Consider the following 22,885-nt stretch of genomic DNA (forward strand, 5'->3'; position numbering starts at 1 on the left):
CCAGCTCAGCCGCGCTACCGTGTAGCCTGGGAGGGGTGTGGGGGTGTGGGGCGGTGATGAGAGACCAGGGGTTCGCCCGCGCGTCTGGGTGTGTCCATGTGTGAGGAGGCACCACGTCTGGGTGTGTCTGTGTGTGAGGGGCACCGCGTCTGGGTGTGTCCGTGTGTGAGGGGCACCGCGTCTGGGTGTGTCTGTGTGTGAGGGGCACCGTGTCTGGGTGTGTCCGTGTGTGAGGGGCACCGTGTCTGGGTGTGTCTGTGCGTGAGGGGCACCGTGTCTGGGTGTGTCTGTGCGTGAGGGGCACCGTGTCTGGGTGTGTCTGTGTGTGAGGGGCACCGTGTCTGGGTGTGTCTGTGTGTGAGGGGCACCGCGTCTGGGTGTGTCTGTGTGTGAGGGGCACCGTGTCTGGGTGTGTCTGTGTGTGAGGGGCACCGCGTCTGGGTGTGTCTGTGTGTGAGGGGCACCGTGTCTGGGTGTGTCTGTGTATGAGGGGCACCGTGTCTGGGTGTGTCTGTGTGTGAGGGGCACCGCGTCTGGGTGTGTCTGTGTGTGAGGGGCACCGTGTCTGGGTGTGTCTGTGTGTGAGGGGCACCGTGTCTGGGTGTGTCTGTGTGTGAGGGGCACCGTGTCTGGGTGTGTCTGTGTGTGAGGGGCACCGTGTCTGGGTGTGTCTGTGTGTGAGGGGCACCGTGTCTGGGTGTGTCTGTGCGTGAGGGGCACCGCGTCTGGGTGTGTCTGTGTGTGAGGGGCACCGTGTCTGGGTGTGTCTGTGCGTGAGGGGCACCGCGTCTGGGTGTGTCTGTGTGTGAGGGGGCACCGTGTCTGGGTGTGTCTGTGTGTGAGGGGCACCGTGTCTGGGTGTGTCTGTGCGTGAGGGGCACCGCGTCTGGGTGTGTCTGTGTGTGAGGGGGCACCGTGTCTGGGTGTGTCTGTGTGTGAGGGGCGCTCGGGGACGTCTCACCCTGCGAGGCGGCGCGGTTCCAGTAGAGCAGCGCGCGTGGGTACGTCTCGCTCTCATTCACCACACGGGCCTCCTCTGTGCGGGGGGGGGGGGGGTGCACACGCGGGGTGCTCACCGTTAGGGTCACGCTGGGGGGGGTCACACGGATGGTAAGCGTGGAGCCTGGCAGCGCGATCTCGGGCGTGGTGGAGTCGGCGTCTCGTTGTTTGCGATTCCGCGCTCTCACCCTACAAGGCCTTGTTGAGCCTCGGAGGGTCCTGCCGTGTACCCGCAGCAGGGGGGCGATGCCGCTCCTGCCGCTGCCTCTGCTTCGTGCGATCCCAATTGAGTGATTTGCAGACAATGTTGTAGAATTGGGATGTTTGGCTGATACCGGTTACACTGTGCACGCGAGTTCAGCTACCGGAGGAAAGGGGAGAACCCCGGAGGAAACCCAGCAGAACAACGGGAGGAGGGAGGAGGATACAAACTCCACACACAGAGAGGAGCCCCAATCGGGAATCGAACCCAGACCCTTCTTGCAGGGGTGCCACCTAAAATCAGGGCGGGTGCCACGGTGGCCAGGAGATGTTCACTCCCTTGCCTGGTACACAGGAGGTCTATGTGGAGTCTGCGTCTCTCTCATCATCATCATCATCACGGTGGCCAGGAGATGTTCACTCCCTTGCCTGGTACACAGGAGGTATATGTGGAATCTGCGTCTCTCTCATCATCATCATCATCACGATGGCCAGGAGATGTTAACTCCCTTGCCTGGTACACAGGAGGTCGTGGGTGCGGTCCCGATCCTGACACCTGCTGCTGTATATTTGGAGTTTGCATGTTCTCTCTCTCTCTCTCTCCCCATGGTCACGTGGATTTTTCTTTGGTTTTTCCCTCCACGTTTAGAATCAACGTTGCGCGAGTACTTTGGCTGCGATACATTTCCACGCGACGACGACGATGATGATGACCAGCCGCCGCTTCGTTGAGCTATCATTTGTGATGGCCACAAAGAGCCACACAGCTCGGTGGGGCCTGACACCTGTTAGTCGGAGGGTGGTGGTGGTGATGGGTTTCTTGACGAGGGGGAGGAGGGGACGGGGGTCGGGGGGAGGGGTCGAGGGGTGGGTGGTACGGGGGACTGGGGGTGACGCACTGCGGTCGAGGATGAAGGCGGCGTTGCTCTGCGCCACCTCGTAGCCCTGCTCCGACAGCAGCAAGTAGCGCACCAGCGCCGCGTCCACGTTGCCCTCGCGGTAGGCGCCGTACGCGCCCATCATGCGCTCCGCCCAGCGGCCCCGCTCACACACGTTCTTGAACAGCTGGGACGCACACACGCAGATATAGGCCCACACGCAGATAAACACACGCGTATAGAGATAAAAAAACAGAGATACACGCAGACACACACATGCACAGATACACATACAGAGACACAGAGAGAGACAAAGACACAAAGATTGCCCCGTATAGCCTTAATAGACTTTTGGGGCAAGTTCTGTTAGCGAGCACCTATGAAGGCCGACACGGCACATGAGGGGGTAGGAGGCCAGCACCACTCCTAGCCGCCTTTGTCTCCCCAGTGGCGATGTTTACACACAAAGCATCTTGGCGGCGATGTTGTTGGTGGGTGGTGTTGGTGGGTGGTTGTGGTTGGTAGTGGTGGCGGGTGGTTTTTTTGGGTAGTGTTGGTGAGTGGGGGGGGGTGAGTGGTAGTGGGTGTTGTTGTTGGTGGGTGTTGTTGGTGGGTGGTGTTGGCAGGTGGTGTTGGCAGGTGGTGGCGGTGTTGGTGGGTGGTGGTATTGGTGATGGATGGTGGTGGTGGGTGGCGTTGGTCGGTGTTGGTGGGTGGTGTTGGTGGGCGGTCGTGGTGTTGGTGGGCGCACCTCCACGGCTGTGTGGCAGGAGCGGATGACGCCGGTGCCCGTGGCGTGCATCTGGGCGAGGTTGTAGAAGGCGAGCACGTGGCCCGACTGCGACGCCAGGTTGAAGTACTTGATGGCCATCTTGTAGTCCCGGCGCACGCCCAGCCCGTCTGCCACACGCAAAGACAAAGATCCCACACCCGTGTAGCCTCCACACACTGTTGGGGCGACGCGGTGGAGCGATGTTAACTCCCTCACCTGGTATACAGAAGGTCGAGGGTTCAATCCCGACACAGACGCCTGCTGTATATTTGAATCAGCATTGCGCGTTCGGAGTATTTTGGCTGCTAAAAATGTCCACACGATGATGATAAGCCACTTGGTTGGCAAGTTATTTGCGACCCGGTCGCATTTGGAAAAGGTCTATACAGAGCTCAGTGGGCCTTACCTGGTAAAATAAAAAGAGTTTATAGTTTTTAAAATCCTTTAAATCAAGTTCGCTTGCTTGCTTGCTTGCGTGCTTGCGTGCTTGCTTGCTTGCTACGACCGTGCAAATCTTTCGGTCGTTTTTTAACCCACTTCCCGTGATCCAATCGAGCTGACATTTTGCACACAGACTCGTTGTGCGAGACAATTAATGTTCGTGAAATTTTTTTTCCAAAATTTTACACTGTTTAGGGAAAACAAATTAAATATTTAATTACCAATTGCTTAATACTGGCAGACAATCATCTGACCCATAGGTGGCAGCCATCTCAAGCCAGAGGACGAGAGGACTCTAGCCGCCACGCATATAAAGGATTTATAGTGAAAAACTTTGTTTTTACGGGTTATACTTATTTTTATAGTTGGCGAGCGCCGATGAAGGCCGTCACGGCACACGAGGGGGTGGGTGCCCGGCACCACTGCTTGACGAACCCGGCTCACATACAACATCGGTGACAAATATCTGAACCGGTTTTGGGCCTCCCCTAGGTTAATCGAGCCTTAAATTAGCATACGGAACAGTGTGTAAACATCGCCACGGGGGAGACAAAGGCGGCTGGGCATGGTGCTGGCCACACCATCCTCTCATAGGTGCTGTGCCGTGCTGGCCATCAAAGGTGCTACTCGCTGGAAGCACTTGCCCCGGGGCAGCCTGTGCAAGCGACACGGGGGGGGGGGGGGGGACCTTTGTGTGTGCTTATCACAGTGGGGAGCGGTGGTGCAGCGGTGAGCACGCCGCGGTACGAACCCGGCCACCCGAGTTCGATTCCCACTCGCGGCCACCACCGACACCAGTGACGATTTTGGGAACCGTTCCTTGGGCCTCCACGAGGTTGACTCAAACGAGTACCCGGTGCGGTGTGTAAACATCGCCGCTGGGGAGACCAAGGCGGGCGGGTGTGGTGCTGGCCACCCACCCCCCTCGTGTGCCGTGCCGGCCTTCGAAGGCGCCGCGACTCGCTAGTTGTAGCACTTGCCCCCTACAGTCTGTGGAGGCTACGGGGGGATCTTTATCTTACTGTAGTACATGGTGCCCAGCTGCAGCTGCCCGTCCACCCAGCCCTGCTCCGCCGCCATCTGGAAGTACTTGAAGGCCAGGTCATAGTTCTGTGACGGGGCAGAGGCACGCGCAGACACAACGGTGGTGATTATTGTTGTTGTTTTTGATTACCGCTATCACTGCCGCTACCGCTGCTGTCGCTCGTTTACGAAACACGACTGGGGCTGTTAGGATTCTGAAATTGTGGCGCAGTTTGTAAGCCCCTCCGCAACCCCCCCGCCCCCACCCCATCGTGGAGAAGCGGCAAATTCACGAGAATTTCACCGGCGAGAGAACAACGAACTGCATTAGTGCCTTGCGAGACCGTCGGCAACGAACGATAACCTAACGACGTAGCGTTACGGTTATTGTCGTGGTTGGACATAATTGCGTCGCCGTCGTTCTTACGAAGGGTCTCTCACAGTCGCCGAGGAATTTCGCAGACGAGCGGGAGAGCAGCAGCAGCAGTAGGCAGGCAGCGAGGAGCCTGGCGCTACCAACGGTTGCCCAAAGCTCTGCAGTCCTCCACGCATTAAGATGTTTTCAGCCAATTTAGTGTGAATACACGCGAGAAAACAAAGGAGCACCCGGAGGAAACCCACGCGTGCGAGGGGGCAGCACTCTATCCCATTCAGAAGGGACAGATGGAGATTAGTCCACACTCTGCTGTACCACCTTCTCCTGGCAGAGCCAGGGGTACGGCTCCCTCTTTACTCCCACCCACGGGGTAGAAGGGAGTTTCATAACACCATCTCCGCGTGATCCACCAACCCTCGCTGCTATGCCTCCACAAGCAGTGGGTGGCAAGGCAAGCCGCATGCAGCAGCAGCAGCGGCAGCAGCGGCAGCGGCAGCAGCGTGGCCACCACCACCGGCGGCGACACCGGTGGTGGCGTCTTAAACAGCCACCTGCCGAGCTACCGGCAAACACCGCATATGCACACACACAGACACACACACACACAGACACACACACACACAGACACAACAACAACCATTCGCCACTAAGTGGCGGTGACGTCACCACGACGCTTGTGCCAGGCCATGTGCACCTTGAGGCCACGTGAAGTGTCGAACGCCCGCTGGCAGGAGGTCACGGGGCAGACCCAGATGCCACGGGTCGACTGACTGAGATGACTGGCCGATGCACCACCTGTGCCCCCTACTGTGCCAACTTTCTGTGTTTTTTATCCAACCAGGACTCCGCTCGTTGTTGTGAGCCTCGCTCCTCTGCCCAGTAGCAGCGTCCTTCACGAGCCTCCTCCACAAATGCCGATCTTGACACCGCTGGTACCAGTCATCGGCAAGCCCACTCAGCTCCACATTCTCTTGTACCACATCACTCCATCTCTTCTCTAGCCCGTGCAGCGCCCATTTGTGCCCCATCTATCCGGCCAAACAAAAGCTGTTTGGGCATGCGGGCTCCATGGCCCAGCCAGCGCAGCCTTGCCTGCCGGAGGAGCTCACTGATGGGACTGTGTCCAGATCTTTCAAGGATTTGTGCGCTCCTCACATGATCCAGCCTGGCTAAACCCAGGATGGATCGTAGACAGGCCAGCCTCAATGTTTCTAATCCATGAAGATGTTTCATTAGGGGGGTCCACGGTTAGGGGTGTCCACGGTTAGAGGGGTCCACGTTTCACACAAACACACACACGCACACAGACACACACGCACACACACACATACACACACGCGAGTGAGCCCCGCCGCGTGGGTACGCCGCCGCGGCGCAACCGCTCGCTCGGACGTGGACAAAGCGGCCCACAGGCGGCCAAGCGATGGTGGTGGGGAGCGGCGGTGCGGGGCCCCTCGTCGCTAGTGGCGGTGGTGCCCCTCGTCACTAGTGGTGGTGGTGCCCCTCGTCACTAGTGGTGGTGGTGCCCCTCGTCACTAGTGGTGGTGCCCCTCGTCACTAGTGGTGGTGGTGCCCCTCGTCACTAGTGGTGGTGGTGCCCCTCGTCACTAGTGGTGGTGGTGCCCCTTGTCACTAGTGGTGGTGCCCCTCGTCACTAGTGATGGTGGTGCCCCTCGTCACTAGTGGTGGTGGTGCCCCTTGTCACTAGTGGTGGTGCCCCTCGTCACTAGTGGTGGTGCGGGCCCCTCGTCACTAGTGGTGGTGGTGCCCCTCGTCACTAGTGGTGGTGGTGCCCCTCATCACTAGTGGTGGTGGTGCCCCTCGTCACTAGTGGTGGTGGTGCCCCTCGTCACTAGTGGTGGTGGTGCCCCTCGTCACTAGTGGTGGTGGTGCCCCTCGTCACTAGTGGTGGTGGTGCCCCTCGTCACTAGTGGTGGTGGTGCCCCTCATCACTAGTGGTGGTGCCCCTCATCACTAGTGGTGGTGGTGCCCCTTGTCACTAGTGGTGGTGACCCTCGTCACTAGTGGTGATGGTGCCCCTCGTCACTAGTGGTGGTGCCCCTCGTCACTAGTGGTGGTGGGGCCCCTCGTCACTAGTGGTGGTGGGGCCCCTTGTCACTAGTGGTGGTGGTGCCCCTCGTCACTAGTGGTGGTGGGGCCCCTCGTCACTAGTGGTGGTGGGGCCCCTCGTCACTAGTGGTGGTGGTGCCCCTCGTCACTAGTGGTGGTGGGGCCCCTCGTCACTAGTGGTGGTGGTGCCCCTCGTCACTAGTGGTGGTGCCTCTCGTCACTAGTGGTGGTGCCCCTCGTCACTAGTGGTGGTGGTGCCTCTCGTCACTAGTGGTGGTGGTGCCTCTCGTCACTAGTGGTGGTGCCCCTTGTCACTAGTGGTGGTGGTGCCCCTCATCACTAGTGGTGGTGCCCCTCGTCACTAGTGGTGGTGCCTCTCGTCACTAGTGGTGGTGCCCCTCGTCACTAGTGGTGGTGGTGCCTCTCGTCACTAGTGGTGGTGGTGCCTCTCGTCACTAGTGGTGGTGCCCCTTGTCACTAGTGGTGGTGGTGCCCCTCATCACTAGTGGTGGTGCCCCTCGTCACTAGTGGTGGTGCCCCTTGTCACTAGTGGTGGTGGGGCCCCTCGTCACTAGTGGTGGTGGTGCCCCTCGTCGCTCGTGCCGGTGCGGGCTGGCGCGCTCGCTGGCACCGTGGGGACTCACGATTGGCACGCCGCGGCCAAACAAGTACGCCATGCCCAGCCCACTCTGCCCCACGGGGTTGCCCTGCAGCACACACACAGAGACACACATTGAGATACACACGCAGATACACACGCAGATACACAGAGAGATACACACAGAGATACGCACCGAGATACACATTGAGATACACACACAGAGATACACACACAGATACACACGCAGATACAGAGATACACACATACGCACGGAGATACACATGTAGAGGAGTAAAATGGGGACGTGACGTCAGGTGTGCCGTTCAGTGTGATGACGTCATGTCTCCTAGGGTACTTAAGGAATACCCCGTGACGTAAGCGGGGTGACTGTGGGAACGGGTAGAGTAAGCAGGGTGAAGAGGGAACCAGGGGTGGAGAGAGGGATCGAATAGGGAGTCTGGGGAGAAGCCGGTGGTAGCCGTAGAGGTGCTTCTCTCTCCGCTCGGTGGAGTCGGCAGAGTCCACGATCCGACACGAGAGAGAGACCGGAGCTAGCCGGCAGGGACCTGGACTCAGAGTAGGACCCCTAGCCCCTGGGAGTTGTGTACCCTGCTGTGTAATATTGTAACAGCTTTAATAAACCCTGGCAAAAGCCCTTAACATACCTCCGTCTCCGAGTGAGTCCGTTGGAACTTCTCTACACACACACAAATACGCACCGAGATACACATTGAGATACGCACACGGAAATACACAGAGAGATACACACGAAGAAACGCACACGGAGGTAAGCAGACGGAAATAGGCACAGAAATATACATACGGAGATACGCATACGAGATACACACGGAAATGTGCATGGAGATACGCAAGCAGATATGTAGGGGGGGAGGGGGGGAGAGGGGAGGGGGGGATAGGGGAGGGGGGGAGGGGGGGAGAGGGGAGGGGGAGAGGGGGAGGGGGGGAGAGGGGGGGAGAGGGGGGGAGAGGGGGGGAGAGGGGGAGAGGGGGGAGAGGGGGAGAGGGGAAGGAGGGGGAGAGGGGGAGAGGGGGAGAGGGGGAGAGGGGAGGGGGGATCTTCACCATGTCGGCCGCCTTCTTGAAGTACTGGAACGCCGTCTCGTTGTTCTGGGGGACCACGTCCGAGCCCTCCGAGTGCATCTACACACACAAAGACAAAGATCCCCCGTGTAGCCTTAACAGACTGTTGGGGCAAGTGCTGTTAGCGAGCACCTGTGAAGGCCGGCACTGTGGCACAAGTAGGGGTGGGTAGCCAGCAACATGCCCGGCCGCCTTTGTCTCCCTAGTGACAATGTTTACACACTGCACCAGATACTCATTTGGAGGCTGAGTCGACCTAGCGGGGGCCCAGGAGCGGTTCAAATAATTGTCACTACCGTTGGCCATGAGTGGGCATCAAACTCGGGTCGTCGGGTTCTCAGTGAAGCGCAATAACCTGGCTATTTTGCGCCATCAAACACTCCACCCTCAACTCCCCATTGGTGATGGAGCAGTTGTGGAGAGAGTTGAGTTTTCCATACCTGGGCAGTAGAGGTCTCACCCCGAATCAACCGGGCGGCATTATATTTTCATCGGCTGATTAACGCTGTGTGGAAGCTACCTGGTCTTTCGCTCCACACGAAGCTTCGGGTCTTCTGGGCCACAGTCATGCCCTCCCATCTCTATGCTTGTGAAACGTGGACCCCTCTAATGGAACATCTGCACCGGTTGGAAACATTCAGGCTGGCATGCCCTACGATCCATCCTGGGTGTAACCAGGCTGGATTGTCTGAGGAGTTCACAAATCCTTGAAAGATCTGGACCCATTCCCATCAGTGAGCTCCTCCAGCAGGCGAGGCTGCGTTGCCTGGGTCACGTAGCCTGCATGCCCAGCAACCGCATGCCCAGCAACCGCATGCCCAGCAACAGCATGCCCAGCAACAGCATGCCCAGCAACCGCATGCCCAGCAACCGCATGCCCAGCAACAGCATGCCCAGCAACAGCATGCCCAGCAACCGCATACCCAGCAACCGCATGCCCAGCAACAGCATGCCCAGCAACAGCATGCCCAGCAACCGCATACCCAGCAACCGCATGCCCAGCAACCGCATACCCAGCAACAGCATGCCCAGCAACAGCATGCCCAGCAACAGCATGCCCAGCAACCGCATACCCAGCAACCGCATGCCCAGCAACAGCATGCCCAGCAACAGCATACCCAGCAACAGCATGCCCAGCAACAGCATGCCCAGCAACCGCATACCCAGCAACCGCATACCCAGCAACCGCATGCCCAGCAACCGCATGCCCAGCAACCGCATGCCCAGCAACCGCATGCCCAGCAACCGCATGCCCAGCAACAGCATGCCCAGCAACCGCATACCCAGCAACCGCATACCCAGCAACCGCATACCCAGCAACCGCATGCCCAGCAACCGCATGCCCAGCAACCGCATACCCAGCAACCGCATACCCAGCAACCGCATACCCAGCAACCGCATACCCAGCAACCGCATACCCAGCAACCGCATACCCAGCAACCGCATACCCAGCAACCGCATACCCAGCAACCGCATACCCAGCAACCGCATACCCAGCAACCGCATACCCAGCAACCGCATGCCCAGCAACCGCATACCCAGCAACCGCATACCCAGCAACCGCATACCCAGCAACCGCATGCCCAGCAACCGCATGCCCAGCAACCGCATACCCAGCAACCGCATACCCAGCAACCGCATACCCAGCAACCGCATACCCAGCAACCGCATACCCAGCAACCGCATGCCCAGCAACCGCATACCCAGCAACCGCATGCCCAGCAACCGCATACCCAGCAACCGCATACCCAGCAACCGCATACCCAGCAACCGCATACCCAGCAACCGCATGCCCAGCAACCGCATACCCAGCAACCGCATACCCAGCAACCGCATACCCAGCAACCGCATGCCCAGCAACCGCATGCCCAGCAACCGCATACCCAGCAACCGCATACCCAGCAACCGCATACCCAGCAACCGCATACCCAGCAACCGCATACCCAGCAACCGCATACCCAGCAACCGCATACCCAGCAACCGCATGCCCAGCAACCGCATACCCAGCAACCGCATACCCAGCAACCGCATACCCAGCAACCGCATACCCAGCAACCGCATACCCAGCAACCGCATACCCAGCAACCGCATACCCAGCAACCGCATGCCCAGCAACCGCATACCCAGCAACCGCATGCCCAGCAACCGCATACCCAGCAACCGCATACCCAGCAACCGCATACCCAGCAACCGCATGCCCAGCAACCGCATACCCAGCAACCGCATACCCAGCAACCGCATACCCAGCAACCGCATACCCAGCAACCGCATGCCCAGCAACCGCATACCCAGCAACCGCATACCCAGCAACCGCATACCCAGCAACCGCATGCCCAGCAACCGCATACCCAGCAACCGCATGCCCAGCAACCGCATACCCAGCAACCGCATGCCCAGCAACCGCATACCCAGCAACCGCATGCCCAGCAACCGCATACCCAGCAACAGCATGCCCAGCAACCGCATGCCCAGCAACAGCATGCCCAGCAACAGCATGCCCAGCAACAGCATGCCCAGCAACAGCATGCCCAGGCAGTTTCTGTTTGGCCGGACAAAGGGGGCTAAACGGGCGAGAGAAGAGGTGGACTGATGCACAACAGGGGGCATCTGCCAGTCATGTCAGTCAACCCACGGCACCTGGGTCTGTCCCGGGACCTCCTATCAGCAAGTCTTTGACACTTCACGTGGCCTCAAAGTGCAATTGGCCTGGCTGGTAGTGGTGATGATAGTGGTGGTGGTAGTGCAGTTGGTAGGGTTGTTGGTAATGGTGGTGGTGTTAGTGGTGGTGGTGGTGGTAGTGGTGATGGTAGTGGTGGTGATGGTAGTGGTGGTGGCGCCCCACCTTGCCAAGGAATGCCAGCGCGTTGCCATTTCCGGAGCCCGCCGCTTGCCGGAAGTAGTCAAATGCTTTCTGTAATGACACGGAGACCCAGACTCATACAGAGATCCACAGGTTCACACAGCGACCCACAGACTCACACGGAGACCCACAGTCTCATACAGAGACGCACAGGTTCACACAGAGACCCAAAGACTCACACAGAGACCCAGACTCATACAGAGATCCACAGGTTCACGCAGAGACCCACAGACTCACACAGAGACCCACAGTCTCATACAGAGACGCACAGGCTCACACAGAGACCCACAGACTCACACAGAGACCCACAGACACGCACAGAGACCCACAGACTCGCACAGAGACCCACAGACTCACACAGAGACCCACAGTCTCACACAGAGACCCACAGACTCACACAGAGGCTCACGCAGCACCCTCACCTGGAAGTTCTGCTCAACCCCACGGCCGCCCTGCAGGTGCAGCTGGCCCAACCCCACCTGGTCATGACGGGGGACACGGGGACATACACACACGAGCGAGCGAGTTGGCGAGAGGGCGATTAGAAGAACGGGCGGGCAAGTGAGAGCAAGCGAGCAAAAGAGCAAGCGGGCGGGCGAGCGGGCGGGCGAGCGATCGCACCTGCGCCTGCACGTCGCCCTTCTCGGCGAGGAACTGGTAGTACTGGATGAGGTCGTCGTCCAGCATGGCCGAGCTGGAGCCGGGGGACTCGGCCTCGTCCAGCAGACGGATCCGCTGCACCACCGAGCCGCCCGTCAGAGAGATGTCACTCGCCACTACGGTCACACACACACAGTCACACACAGTCACACACACACAGTCACACACACACAGTCACACACACAGTCACACACACACAGTCACACACAGTCACACACACACAGTCACACACAGTCACACACAGTCACACACACACAGTCACACACAGTCACACACACAGAGTCGCACACAGTCACACACACACAGAGTCGCACACAGTCGCACAGTCACACAGTCACACACACAGCCACACACAGTCACACACAGACACACAGTCACACTCAGTCACACACAGTCACACTCAGTCACGACCCTGATGACGCCTGCCGCTGTATATTTGGAGTTGGCGTGTCTCCCTCTCTCTCCCCGTGGTCGCATGGATTTTTCTCCTCCTGTTTAGAATCAACATCACCATGCGTTTAGAGTTTTGGCTGCTCTACATTTCCATGATGATGAGGAGCCACTTCGTCGAGCTATCGTCTGTGATGGGCAGGCCGCTTCTGAGAAAGAGCCACGCAGCCGAGTGGGGCGTTGGCTTGTGGGGTGAACGCGCGAGTACCTTGGTTGGCCACGGTGCGGTAGTGAGTGAGTGCCGACTCGCAGCTCTGAGCAACCCCAACACCCGCCCAGTAGCGGTAACCCTGCACAAGGCACACGGCACACACACGCATGTAGCACACACAACATACGTAACATACACGGCACATGCACAGCGCACACACACACAACATACGTAACACACGGCACACACACGTAGCACGTATACAACTCAACGCATGGCACACACAGGCACATAGCACGGATACAACACACACACAACATACATAACACACACAACACACTCATACAACACATACACAACATACATAACACACACAACACACTCATACAACACACACACAACATACATAACACACACAACACACTCATACAACACACACACAACATACATAACACACACAACACACTCATACAACACACACACAACATACATAACACACACAACACACTCATACAACACACACACAACATACATAACACACATAACACACTCATACAACACACACACAACATACATAACACACACAACACACTCATACAACACATACACAACATACATAACACACACAACACACTCATACAACACATACACAACATACATAACACACACAACACACTCATACAACACACACACAACATACATAACACACACAACACACTCATACAACACACACACAACATACATAACACACACAACACACTCATACAACACACACACAACATACATAACACACACAACACACTCATACAACACACACACAACATACATAACACACATAACACACTCATACAACACACACACAACATACATAACACACACAACACACTCATACAACACATACACAACATACATAACACACACAACACACTCATACAACACATACACAACATACATAACACACACAACACACTCATACAACACACACACAACATACATAACACACACAACACACTCATACAACACACACACAACATACATAACACACACAACACACTCATACAACACATACACAACATACATAACACACACAACACACTCATACAACACATACACAACATACATAACACACACAGCACACTCATACAACACACACACAACATACATAACACACACAACACACTCATACAACACGTACAACAAGCATAACATACAAAGCACGCACACACACGCCACACACTCACACGCCACACACGGCATACACAGCACACACGGCACGCAGCACACATGCAACACTCATGACACACACCGCACACACACGCCACACACTCACACAACACACACGGCATACACAGCACACACGGCACGCAGCACACATGCAACACTCATTACACACACCGCACACACACGCCACACACTCATACAACACACACGGCATACACAGCACACACGGCACGCAGCACACATGCAACACTCATGACACACACCGCACACACAATACTGCATGCACGGCAACTTTAACACACAAATACACAGCACAACTGGATGACTGCCCCACTTACAAGGATCATGTGAGCCATCAGGTTTCCTCCGAGTGCCCCGAACGTGTAGTAGACCAGAGCCTGCGGAGCCACACGCACAGTAGCAGTGTCACAAACACCCAACACACACAGCCACACACAGCCACACACACAGCCACACACAGCCACACACACATCCACACACACAACCACACACAGCAGCAGCGCCACAAACACCCAACACACAGAGCCACACACAGCCACACACACAGCCACACACACAGCCACACACACAGCCACACACATCCACACACAGCGCAGCGTCACAGACACCCAACACACACACAGCCACACACAGCAGCAGCGTCACAGACACCCAACACACACATCCACACACAGCAGCAGCGCCACAAACACCCCGCATACAGCCACACGCAGCAGCGTCACAAACACCCAACACACAGAGCCACAGGAAGCCAAACAGAACCGGCGTGGGGTACCTTGGCCTGGCTGGAGTTGACGTTGATGCCGGTGGCGTACATGAAGCCCAGCGCCTGCACGGGGGTGGACACGGGCGGGTGGGGGGGCAGTAATGGGGGGGGGGGGTGGTGGTTACGGGGCCCAGTAGGGCACGACGTTTGCCAGACCATCGCAGTTCCACGGTCAATGCTAAATGATCACCGATAATTATTCATCCCCACCAGCACCACCACGACCATCACCACCACTACGCTCGCTTACCCAGGAAAGTCTTGCCAAGTCTCAAGACTCTTTTTCACGAGGCTCCTGCCCAGTGCTGTACGCAGAGTTTTGAACTTGATGGTCGGGCGCGACGCTGGCCACCCACCCCCTCGTGTGCCACAGTGCCGGTCTTTATAGGAGCTACTACTCGCTAACAGCACTTGCCCCCAAAATCTGTTTATGCTATATGTGGGATCTCTGTCTGTGTGTGATGTGTACACACACACGCACGTCCGTACACACGCACGCACGTACGAACGCACGCACACATACATATGTGCACACACGTACAAACATATGTATGCATGCACACACGTGCGGATGCACACGCGCACATGTCCACACACGCGCACACACACACAAACGTGCACACGCACACACGTACGTACACACAGATGTACACACGCATACACGCATACACACGTACACACGTACACACCGTCTGCGCCCTGGGGGAGCCGCCCTGTGCGAGCGTCTGCAGCGAGGCGAGCGCCGTGCTCACGTCCTGTCGCGCGTACTCCCCCAGCAGCGCCGCCATCGCCACCCGCTCGGCGGCGCGCATACTGCCCAGCTCCGCCGCATGCTCCAGCAGCTTGTAGCCCCTGCAGAGTCAGCAGCAGCAGAGTCAGCAGCAGCGCCAGCAGCAGCAGCGCCAGCAGCAGCAGAGTCAGCAGCAGCAGCGCCAGCAGCAGCAGCAGAGTCAGCAGCAGAGCAGCGCCAGCAGCAGCAGCAGAGTCAGCAGCAGCAGAGTCAGCAGCAGCAGCAGCGCCAGCAGCAGCAGTCAGCAGCAGCAGCAGAGTCAGCAGCAGCAGAGTCAGCAGCAGCAGCAGAGTCAGCAGCAGCAGCAGAGTCAGCAGCAGCAGCAGAGTCAGCAGCAGCAGAGTCAGCAGCAGCAGCAGATTCAGCAGCAGCAGCAGAGTCAGCAGCAGCAGCAGCAGAGTCAGCAGCAGCAGCGCCAGCAGCAGCAACGGTGGTGGCGGCAGCAGCAGCGCTACACGGCAGTGGTCAAGAACCGGCCGGTAGAGTGGGCGTCTCACAAGGGGAAGGGTCGAGAGTTCAAGCCCTGGTTGGGGGCAGTCACTCGGTCCCATCATCACCCCCCCCTCCGCTATCAATGAACCCGACGTGTTCATGCCTCCCCCACTGCGCCCCGCAGGGCTGTAGGCAGGAGCAGGGCAACCGAGGCCTCAATGCTCCTGTGGAGCGGCAGGAAGTCGCTCCGACTGTGGATGGACGGTAGCCAAAAGAGCAAGGAGAGACTTTTATTTTGAATTTGGTAAAAAAATACCTCAATATTCCCAATAGCCGCAATGCAGGCGGTTGTGAATACGAGACGGTGACGGTCCTTAATAAATAATGTCACAACGCAGTCCTCAATGAGCAGCACGATTGCCGACCCCTGACCTAGAGTATGGGGGAAGGGGGGATGTAGGGGGATGTAGGGGAGGGGGCCGAGCCCACGAAGCCACGAAGAAGCCGCCACACCGAGCTGGGTGCCAGGCCGATTTCCGGGCGGCCAGCACGGACAGATTCCCCGCACTCACGGAAACTACCACTACACAAACACACACACACAGTACACACTACACAAACACACACACACAGTACACACTACACAAACACACACAGCACACACACAGTGCACACTACACACACACAGTATAAACACAGCACACAGTACACACTACACAAACACACACAGCACACACACACACAGTACACACAGCACACACACAGTATAAACACAGCACACAGTACACACTACACAAACACACACACAGCACACACACACAGCACACAGTATAAACACAGCACACAGTATAAACACAGCACACAGTATAAACACAGCACACAGTATAAACACAGCACACAGTATAAACACAGCACACAGTATAAACACAGCACACAGTATAAACACAGCACACAGTATAAACACAGCACACAGTATAAACACAGCACACAGTATAAACACAGCACACAGTATAAACACAGCACACAGTATAAACACAGCACACAGTATAAACACAGCACACAGTATAAACACAGCACACAGTATAAACACAGCACACAGTATAAACACAGCACACAATATAAACACAGCACACAATATAAACACAGCACACAGTATAAACACAGCACACAATATAAACACAGCACACAGTATAAACACAGCACACAATATAAACACAGCACAAACACAGCACAGAGTGTACACAGCACACACACAGTGCACACTGCACACACACAGCACACAGTATAAACACAGCACACACACAGCACACAGTATAAACACAGCACAGAGTGTACACAGCGCACACACAGCACACAGTATAAACACAGCACACAGTATAAACACAGCACACAGTATAAACACAGCACACAGTATAAACACAGCACACAGTATAAACACAGCACACAGTATAAACACAGCACACAGTATAAACACAGCACACAGTATAAACACAGCAAACAGTATAAACACAGCACAGAGTGTACACAGCACACACACAGTGCACACACACAGCACACACATAGTACACAGCACACAGTATAAACACAGCACAGAGTGTACACAGCACACACACAGTGCACACACAGCTCACACACAGCTCACACACAGCACACAGCACAAACACCGCACACAGCGCATAGCGCACACAGCACCCAGCACACACACAGCGAGAGTGGGGCAGGGTGAGGTCACGTCGAAAGCGGATCAAGGGCAGGAGGTCATCACCAGGTCAAAGGTGACACGATGGCAGCAACAAGGGGCGCTGCAGTGGCTATGAGATGTTAACTACCTCGCCTGGTATACAGGAGGTCGTTGGATCGATCAGGACCCTGATGCCTGCTTTATATATATGGAGTTTGCGTCTGTCTCTCTCTCTCTTGGTGGTCGTGTGAACATTTTTATCCAGGGTCCTCCGGTTTTGCTCTACACATTTAGAATCAAAGTCACGCGTTTTAAGAGTATTTTGCCCGCTGCTATAAATAAACTTTATGGTGGGACCCCGGGGTCCCGAATTAACGGAAGTCAAAATCGTAATTAATGAATTTGTTTTTGGCGACTCCGTCCCACCGCGCATATAAACGCCGCGACCCGCCTGGCGCGGATCGTTGTTGTCGTGAGGAGGAATGTGCAGAAGAAACAAAACTTTGAAACTTTGATTAGCGCTTTCTGGTTCTTTCGGTAAAGTCACTTTACCGAAAGAACCAAGAAGATGAATCCCTGCAGTCACGAAAGCTTTAAATCGAAATGTGATTAGCGCGTCATATAGAGCTCGTCGAGAGGAATAGAACGCCGTATCGTTCGCCTTCAACAGACATAAAATGACGTCGCGACGCAGTTTGTGTGAGAGCCAGGGGCTTATGGGACCCCGGGGTCCCGCCATAAGGTTTAAATGTCCACGTGACGACAAGCCACTTCCGTTGGGCTATCATTTGCGGCGACCAGGATCGATTCTGACAGAAAGAGCTACACGCAGCCCAGTGGGCGCCTTACACCTGGTAACATAAACACCAATAAAACGTGACAAGGCGCTGCAGAAAGAGGGCGGCACGAAGGTCAAAGGTGAAGGGCGGGCGAGGGGCCACTCACTCGCGCTTGCGGCTCTTCCCGCCCGTGCCGTTGATGACGCGCATGGCTGAGTGGTACACCTCCTCCGCCTCCTGCAGACGCAGCCTCCTCGTCGCCTCCTCGTCGGCTGGGCCGAGAGACAGCGGGCGACACGACGAGGTCGGACGGTGCAAGCAGACCCGCGGTGTGCCAGTGTGTGTGTGTGTGCGAGTATGTGAGCGTGTGAGAGTAAAAGTGTGAGTGTGAGCGTGTGTATGTGAGCGAGTGTGCGCGTGAGCGTGTGACTGTGAGCGTGTGTGTGACTGTGTGAAAGTGTGTGTGAGCGTGTGTGCAAGTGTGTGTGAGTGCGTGTAAAAGTGTGTGTGTGGGTGTGTGTGCGATTGTGTGCGTGGGCGTGTGTGTGTGCGTGGTGACGTCACCACCACTTAGTGGCGAATGGCGGTTGTTGTTGTGCGTGTGTGGGTGTGTGTGTATGTGTGCAGATTTGCTGAGCATTTCTGAGGTCCTGGGGGAGGGGAAATCCCTCAGCCAGGAAAACATCGTGGCACAAAGTGGGGATGACCCTGTTGAGGCTGCGGTGCCTCAAATATTGGAAGAAGTCACCCCCTGTGAGTGGCTGGCTGAGGTGCCACCTATTGAGGAAGTACTGAAGGCGATCCAGAGTCTGAGACCAGGAAAGGCACCGGGCAGAGATGATCTCCCAAGCGAAATGCTGAGGGAGGGTGGCGTTTGTGCACAGACTGCCCTACATGACATCATAACAACAGTCTGGACCACTGGACGGGTTCCGCAGGATTGAAAGGATTCCCTGGTGGTCCCCCTCTTTAAGAAGGGAGACCGCACAGACTGTAACAACTATAGGGGCATCTCACTCCTCAGTGTGCCGGGAAAGGTCCTGGAAAAGAATATTCAACATCGCCTTGCTAGGCGCGCTGAGGAAAGGCTTGCGGAGCCCCAATGCGGTTTCAGGAAAGGGCGGTCCTGCACAGATGCCATATTTTCTGTCCGTCTGCTACAGCAGAGGTGTAGGGAATTCCAAAAAGACTTACATCTCTGCTTTATTGACCTGGTCAAGGCCTATGATACCATCTTAGGCCTGGGCTCTGGGTTGTTCTTCGTGCTTTCGGAGTCCCTGACCCTCCGCTTACGATCGTAAGGACCTTCATGATGGTGAGTGGGCCCGGGTAAAACTACGTGGCCGGGAGTCAGAGCCTTTCCCTGTACACCTTGGGGTGCGACAGGGATGTCCTCTGGCTCCCACATTATTTAACATCTATTTCGACTGCGTAGTTCGTGAAGCCTTCAATAGCTGTACCGGGGAAATTTCCATTTGGTACAGATATAATGGGAGGCTGATCGATGCCCGGATGCGGTCAAGGGATGGTTCCCTATTGCTCAACCACGTTATGTATGCCAATGATTTGGTAATTGCTGCTCACTCAGAGGAGAAGTTGGAGATGCTGCTGCTGAGCCTGGAGCGTGCCACTAAGAGGTGGGGCCTTACCATCAGCCCCACCAAAACTAAGCACCTACCTGGGTATTTTGTACCATCGGACACTCCACCCCCACAACTCCCAATCGGTGATGGGGCAGTTGTGGAGAGAGTGGAGAGTTTCCCATACCTGGGCAGTGTGCTCATGACCGGCTCCGGTTTAACAGCAGAGGTCTCACTCCGAATCAGTCGAGTGGCAATATCCTTTCATCGGTTGCGTAACGCTGTGTGGAAGCTACCTGGTCTGTTGCTCCGCACGAAGCTTCAGGTCTTCTCGGCCACGGTCATCCCCTCCCTTCTCTCCGCTTGCGAAATGTGGTCCCCCCTAATGGAGCATCTTCGCCGGTTAGAAACATTTCGGCTGGCCTGCCTACGATCCATCCTGGGTTTAACCAGGCTGGATTGTGTGAGGAGCTCACAAATCCTTGAAAGATCTGGGCAAAGTCCGATCGGTGAGCTCCTCCGGCAGGCAAGGCTGCGTTGGCTGGGTCATGTACCCCGCATGCCCAGTCAACGGCATGCCTAAACAGCTTTTGTTCGGCCGAATCGAGGGGGCTAAACGGGCGCGGCAGGGGCTAGAAAAGAGATGAAGTGACGTGGTCCAGGAGGACGTGGAGCTGAGTGGACTTGCCGATGACTGGTACCAGCGGTGGCAAGATCGGTCTCTGTGGAGGAGGCTCGTGAAGGACGCTACTGGGCAGTTGGAGGTACTCGCCCTTCAACAACAACGGAGGAGCGACACTGACAACAACGAGCGGAGCGCTGGGTGGCTAAAGCACAGCAAGTTAGCACAGTTGGGGGCACAGATGGTGCATCAGCCAGTCATCTCAGTCAGTCGACCCGTGGCACCTGGGTCTGCCCTGTGACCTCCTGCCAGCGGGCGTTCGACACTTTACGTGGCCTCAAGGTGCACATGGCCTGGCACAAGCGTCGTGGTGGCGTCACCGCCACTTAGTGGTGAATGGCGGTTGTTATTGTTGTTGTGAGAGTGTGTGTGTGCAGGCGTGTGTATAATAGTGTAGTGTGTGTGTGTGGGCATATGTGCGAGTGTGTGCGAGTGTGTGTGAGTGTGTGCAAGTGTGTGAGTGTGTGCAAGTGTATGTGTGTGCGCGAAGCAGGTGGCGGGCACTGCGCTGACCAGATGTTAACTACCTCGCCTGGTATACAGGTCATGGGTTCGATCCTGACCCTGACGATGCCTGCTGCTGTATATTTGGAGTCTGCGTCTCTCTCTCTCTCTCCCCGTGGTGAGATGTTAACTACCTCGCCTGGAATACAGGAGGTCATGGGTTCGATCCCGACCCTGACGATGCCTGCTGATGTATATTTGGAGTCTGCGTCTCTCTCTCTCCCGGTGGTGAGATGTTAACTACCTCTCCTGTTGTACAAGAGGTCGAGGGTGCGATCTTGACCCTGACGTCTGCTGTATATTGGAGTTTCTGTCTCTTTTCCCCCCAGATTTAGAATCAACATCACGCGTTTAGAATCAACATGGTTGCTATAAATGTCCACGTCATGCTGATGATGAGCCACTTCGCTGAGCTGTCATTTGTGATGGCCAAGTCGCTTCTGAAAAAGAGCCACGCAGCTTAGTGGGGCCTGACCTGGTAACAATAAAAAGTTTAGTTGAGAATCAGAATCTGTATTTAGACTGGAAGAGGAGGAGGAATCCGATGAGCTACGGAGCTCTTAGTCACAGATGTCCATGAAGGGGGCGGTGGTGAGAAAGTTACGACAGCAAACAATACAACAACGATAGCGGAAAGGTAAGCAAGTCAATCAAGTTGGATAAATATTAAAAATGTATAAAGCTAATTGCATAAGTATATTCAATCCTGCAGATTTTTCAACACTAAATGCAAGCCAGCGTCGGCGCGCCCCCGGGTGCCACTCACTCTCGCAGAAGCCCCAGCGGGCGTCGCGCCCGTAGTCGTAGGTGGTGGCGCACCAGAGGCGGCCGTCGTCGCGCCCGTCGGTGGTGCAGGCGGCGTACTCGCGGCCCAGGAAGAGGAAGGGGAAGGCGCAGGGGGCGCCGTCGCCCGTGCCGCCCAGCGCCCGCAGCACTACCGCGCACAAACACAAAGGTCCCCCGCGTAGCCTTCTATCAGACCGTCGGGGCAAGTGCCGTGAGCGAGCGGCGCCTACGAAAGCCGGCAAGGCACACGAGGGGGTGGGTGGCCAGCACAACGCCCGACCGCCTTTGTCTCCCCAGTGGTGATGTTACAGCAACAGCAGCAGCAACAACAGTAGAAGCAGCAACAGCAGTAGGAGCGCCGCACGCCGCCCCCTCGCACCTGGCGGGCTTTCCGTGGACGAGGAGCTGTCGTCACGGCTCCCACCATCGTCGCGACGAGGTGAAGATTCGCTCTTCTCAGGCGACGACTCCTCCTCGTCCTCGTCCTCCCCTGAAGCAATCTCCGTCTCTTCTTCGGCCGTCCCTCCCGGCCTCTCCTCCTGCTCCTCCTCCTCGTCGCTTCCGCCGCCGTCTGTCGGAGCGGTGGTACCGTCGGGAGTCACTTCCTCCTCCTGCTCCTCCTGCTGCTCCTCCTCCTCGCCGCCCTCCTCGCCGCCCTCGTCGCCGCCCTCGTCGCCGCCCTCGTGGGCGCCCTCCAGACCCCCGTGGGCCTCGCCGTCGCTCCTCTCGTCCGCACGGCCGTCATCGACTCCGTCTCCCAGGAGCCTCGCGTCGCTGCCCACGTCACCCTCATCCTGGCCATGGGGTCACGAGGTCACGTGTGAGGGACGCCGAGCCGGCACTGCCCCTGGCTTAAACGATTTTTTATTTGACCGAGAAGTGCAGTTATTTTTTCAGAAGCGACTTGGCTCACAGAGACCAGTGTGTGTGTGACGAGCGTGGTGTGTGTGTGTGTAACGAGCGTAGTGTGTGTGTGTGTGTGTGAGACGAGCGTGGTGTGTGTGTGTGTAGCGAGTGGTGTATGTGTGTAGCGAGTGGTGTGTGTGTGTAGCGAGTGGTG

At 56.6% G+C, this 22,885-nt stretch overlaps 1 protein-coding gene across 1 annotated transcript in view; it reads right to left on the minus strand.

The window, feature by feature from the left end:
* Nucleotides 1-22,885, minus strand: part of LOC133356188 (protein sel-1 homolog 1-like) — a 64,803-nt gene that overhangs the window by 37,698 nt on the left and 4,220 nt on the right. The window contains exons 3-19 of the mRNA XM_061573567.1: nt 22,205-22,619; nt 21,806-21,973; nt 18,440-18,545; nt 15,281-15,443; nt 14,601-14,654; nt 14,143-14,202; nt 12,641-12,722; nt 11,944-12,098; nt 11,745-11,801; nt 11,305-11,373; nt 8,445-8,522; nt 7,405-7,467; nt 4,314-4,401; nt 2,830-2,978; nt 2,100-2,265; nt 962-1,036; nt 6-26 (exon numbers count right to left, since the gene is read on the minus strand). Of these exons, the coding sequence (XP_061429551.1) occupies nt 6-26; nt 962-1,036; nt 2,100-2,265; nt 2,830-2,978; nt 4,314-4,401; nt 7,405-7,467; nt 8,445-8,522; nt 11,305-11,373; nt 11,745-11,801; nt 11,944-12,098; nt 12,641-12,722; nt 14,143-14,202; nt 14,601-14,654; nt 15,281-15,443; nt 18,440-18,545; nt 21,806-21,973; nt 22,205-22,619 (1,969 nt within the window). The remainder of the gene's footprint in view (nt 1-5; nt 27-961; nt 1,037-2,099; nt 2,266-2,829; nt 2,979-4,313; nt 4,402-7,404; nt 7,468-8,444; nt 8,523-11,304; nt 11,374-11,744; nt 11,802-11,943; nt 12,099-12,640; nt 12,723-14,142; nt 14,203-14,600; nt 14,655-15,280; nt 15,444-18,439; nt 18,546-21,805; nt 21,974-22,204; nt 22,620-22,885) is intronic.

This window comes from Lethenteron reissneri, chromosome 53, assembly GCF_015708825.2.
Source record: "Lethenteron reissneri isolate LAM-NWPU_2019-01 chromosome 53, ASM1570882v1, whole genome shotgun sequence".
Taxonomy (NCBI): Eukaryota; Metazoa; Chordata; class Hyperoartia; order Petromyzontiformes; family Petromyzontidae; genus Lethenteron; species Lethenteron reissneri.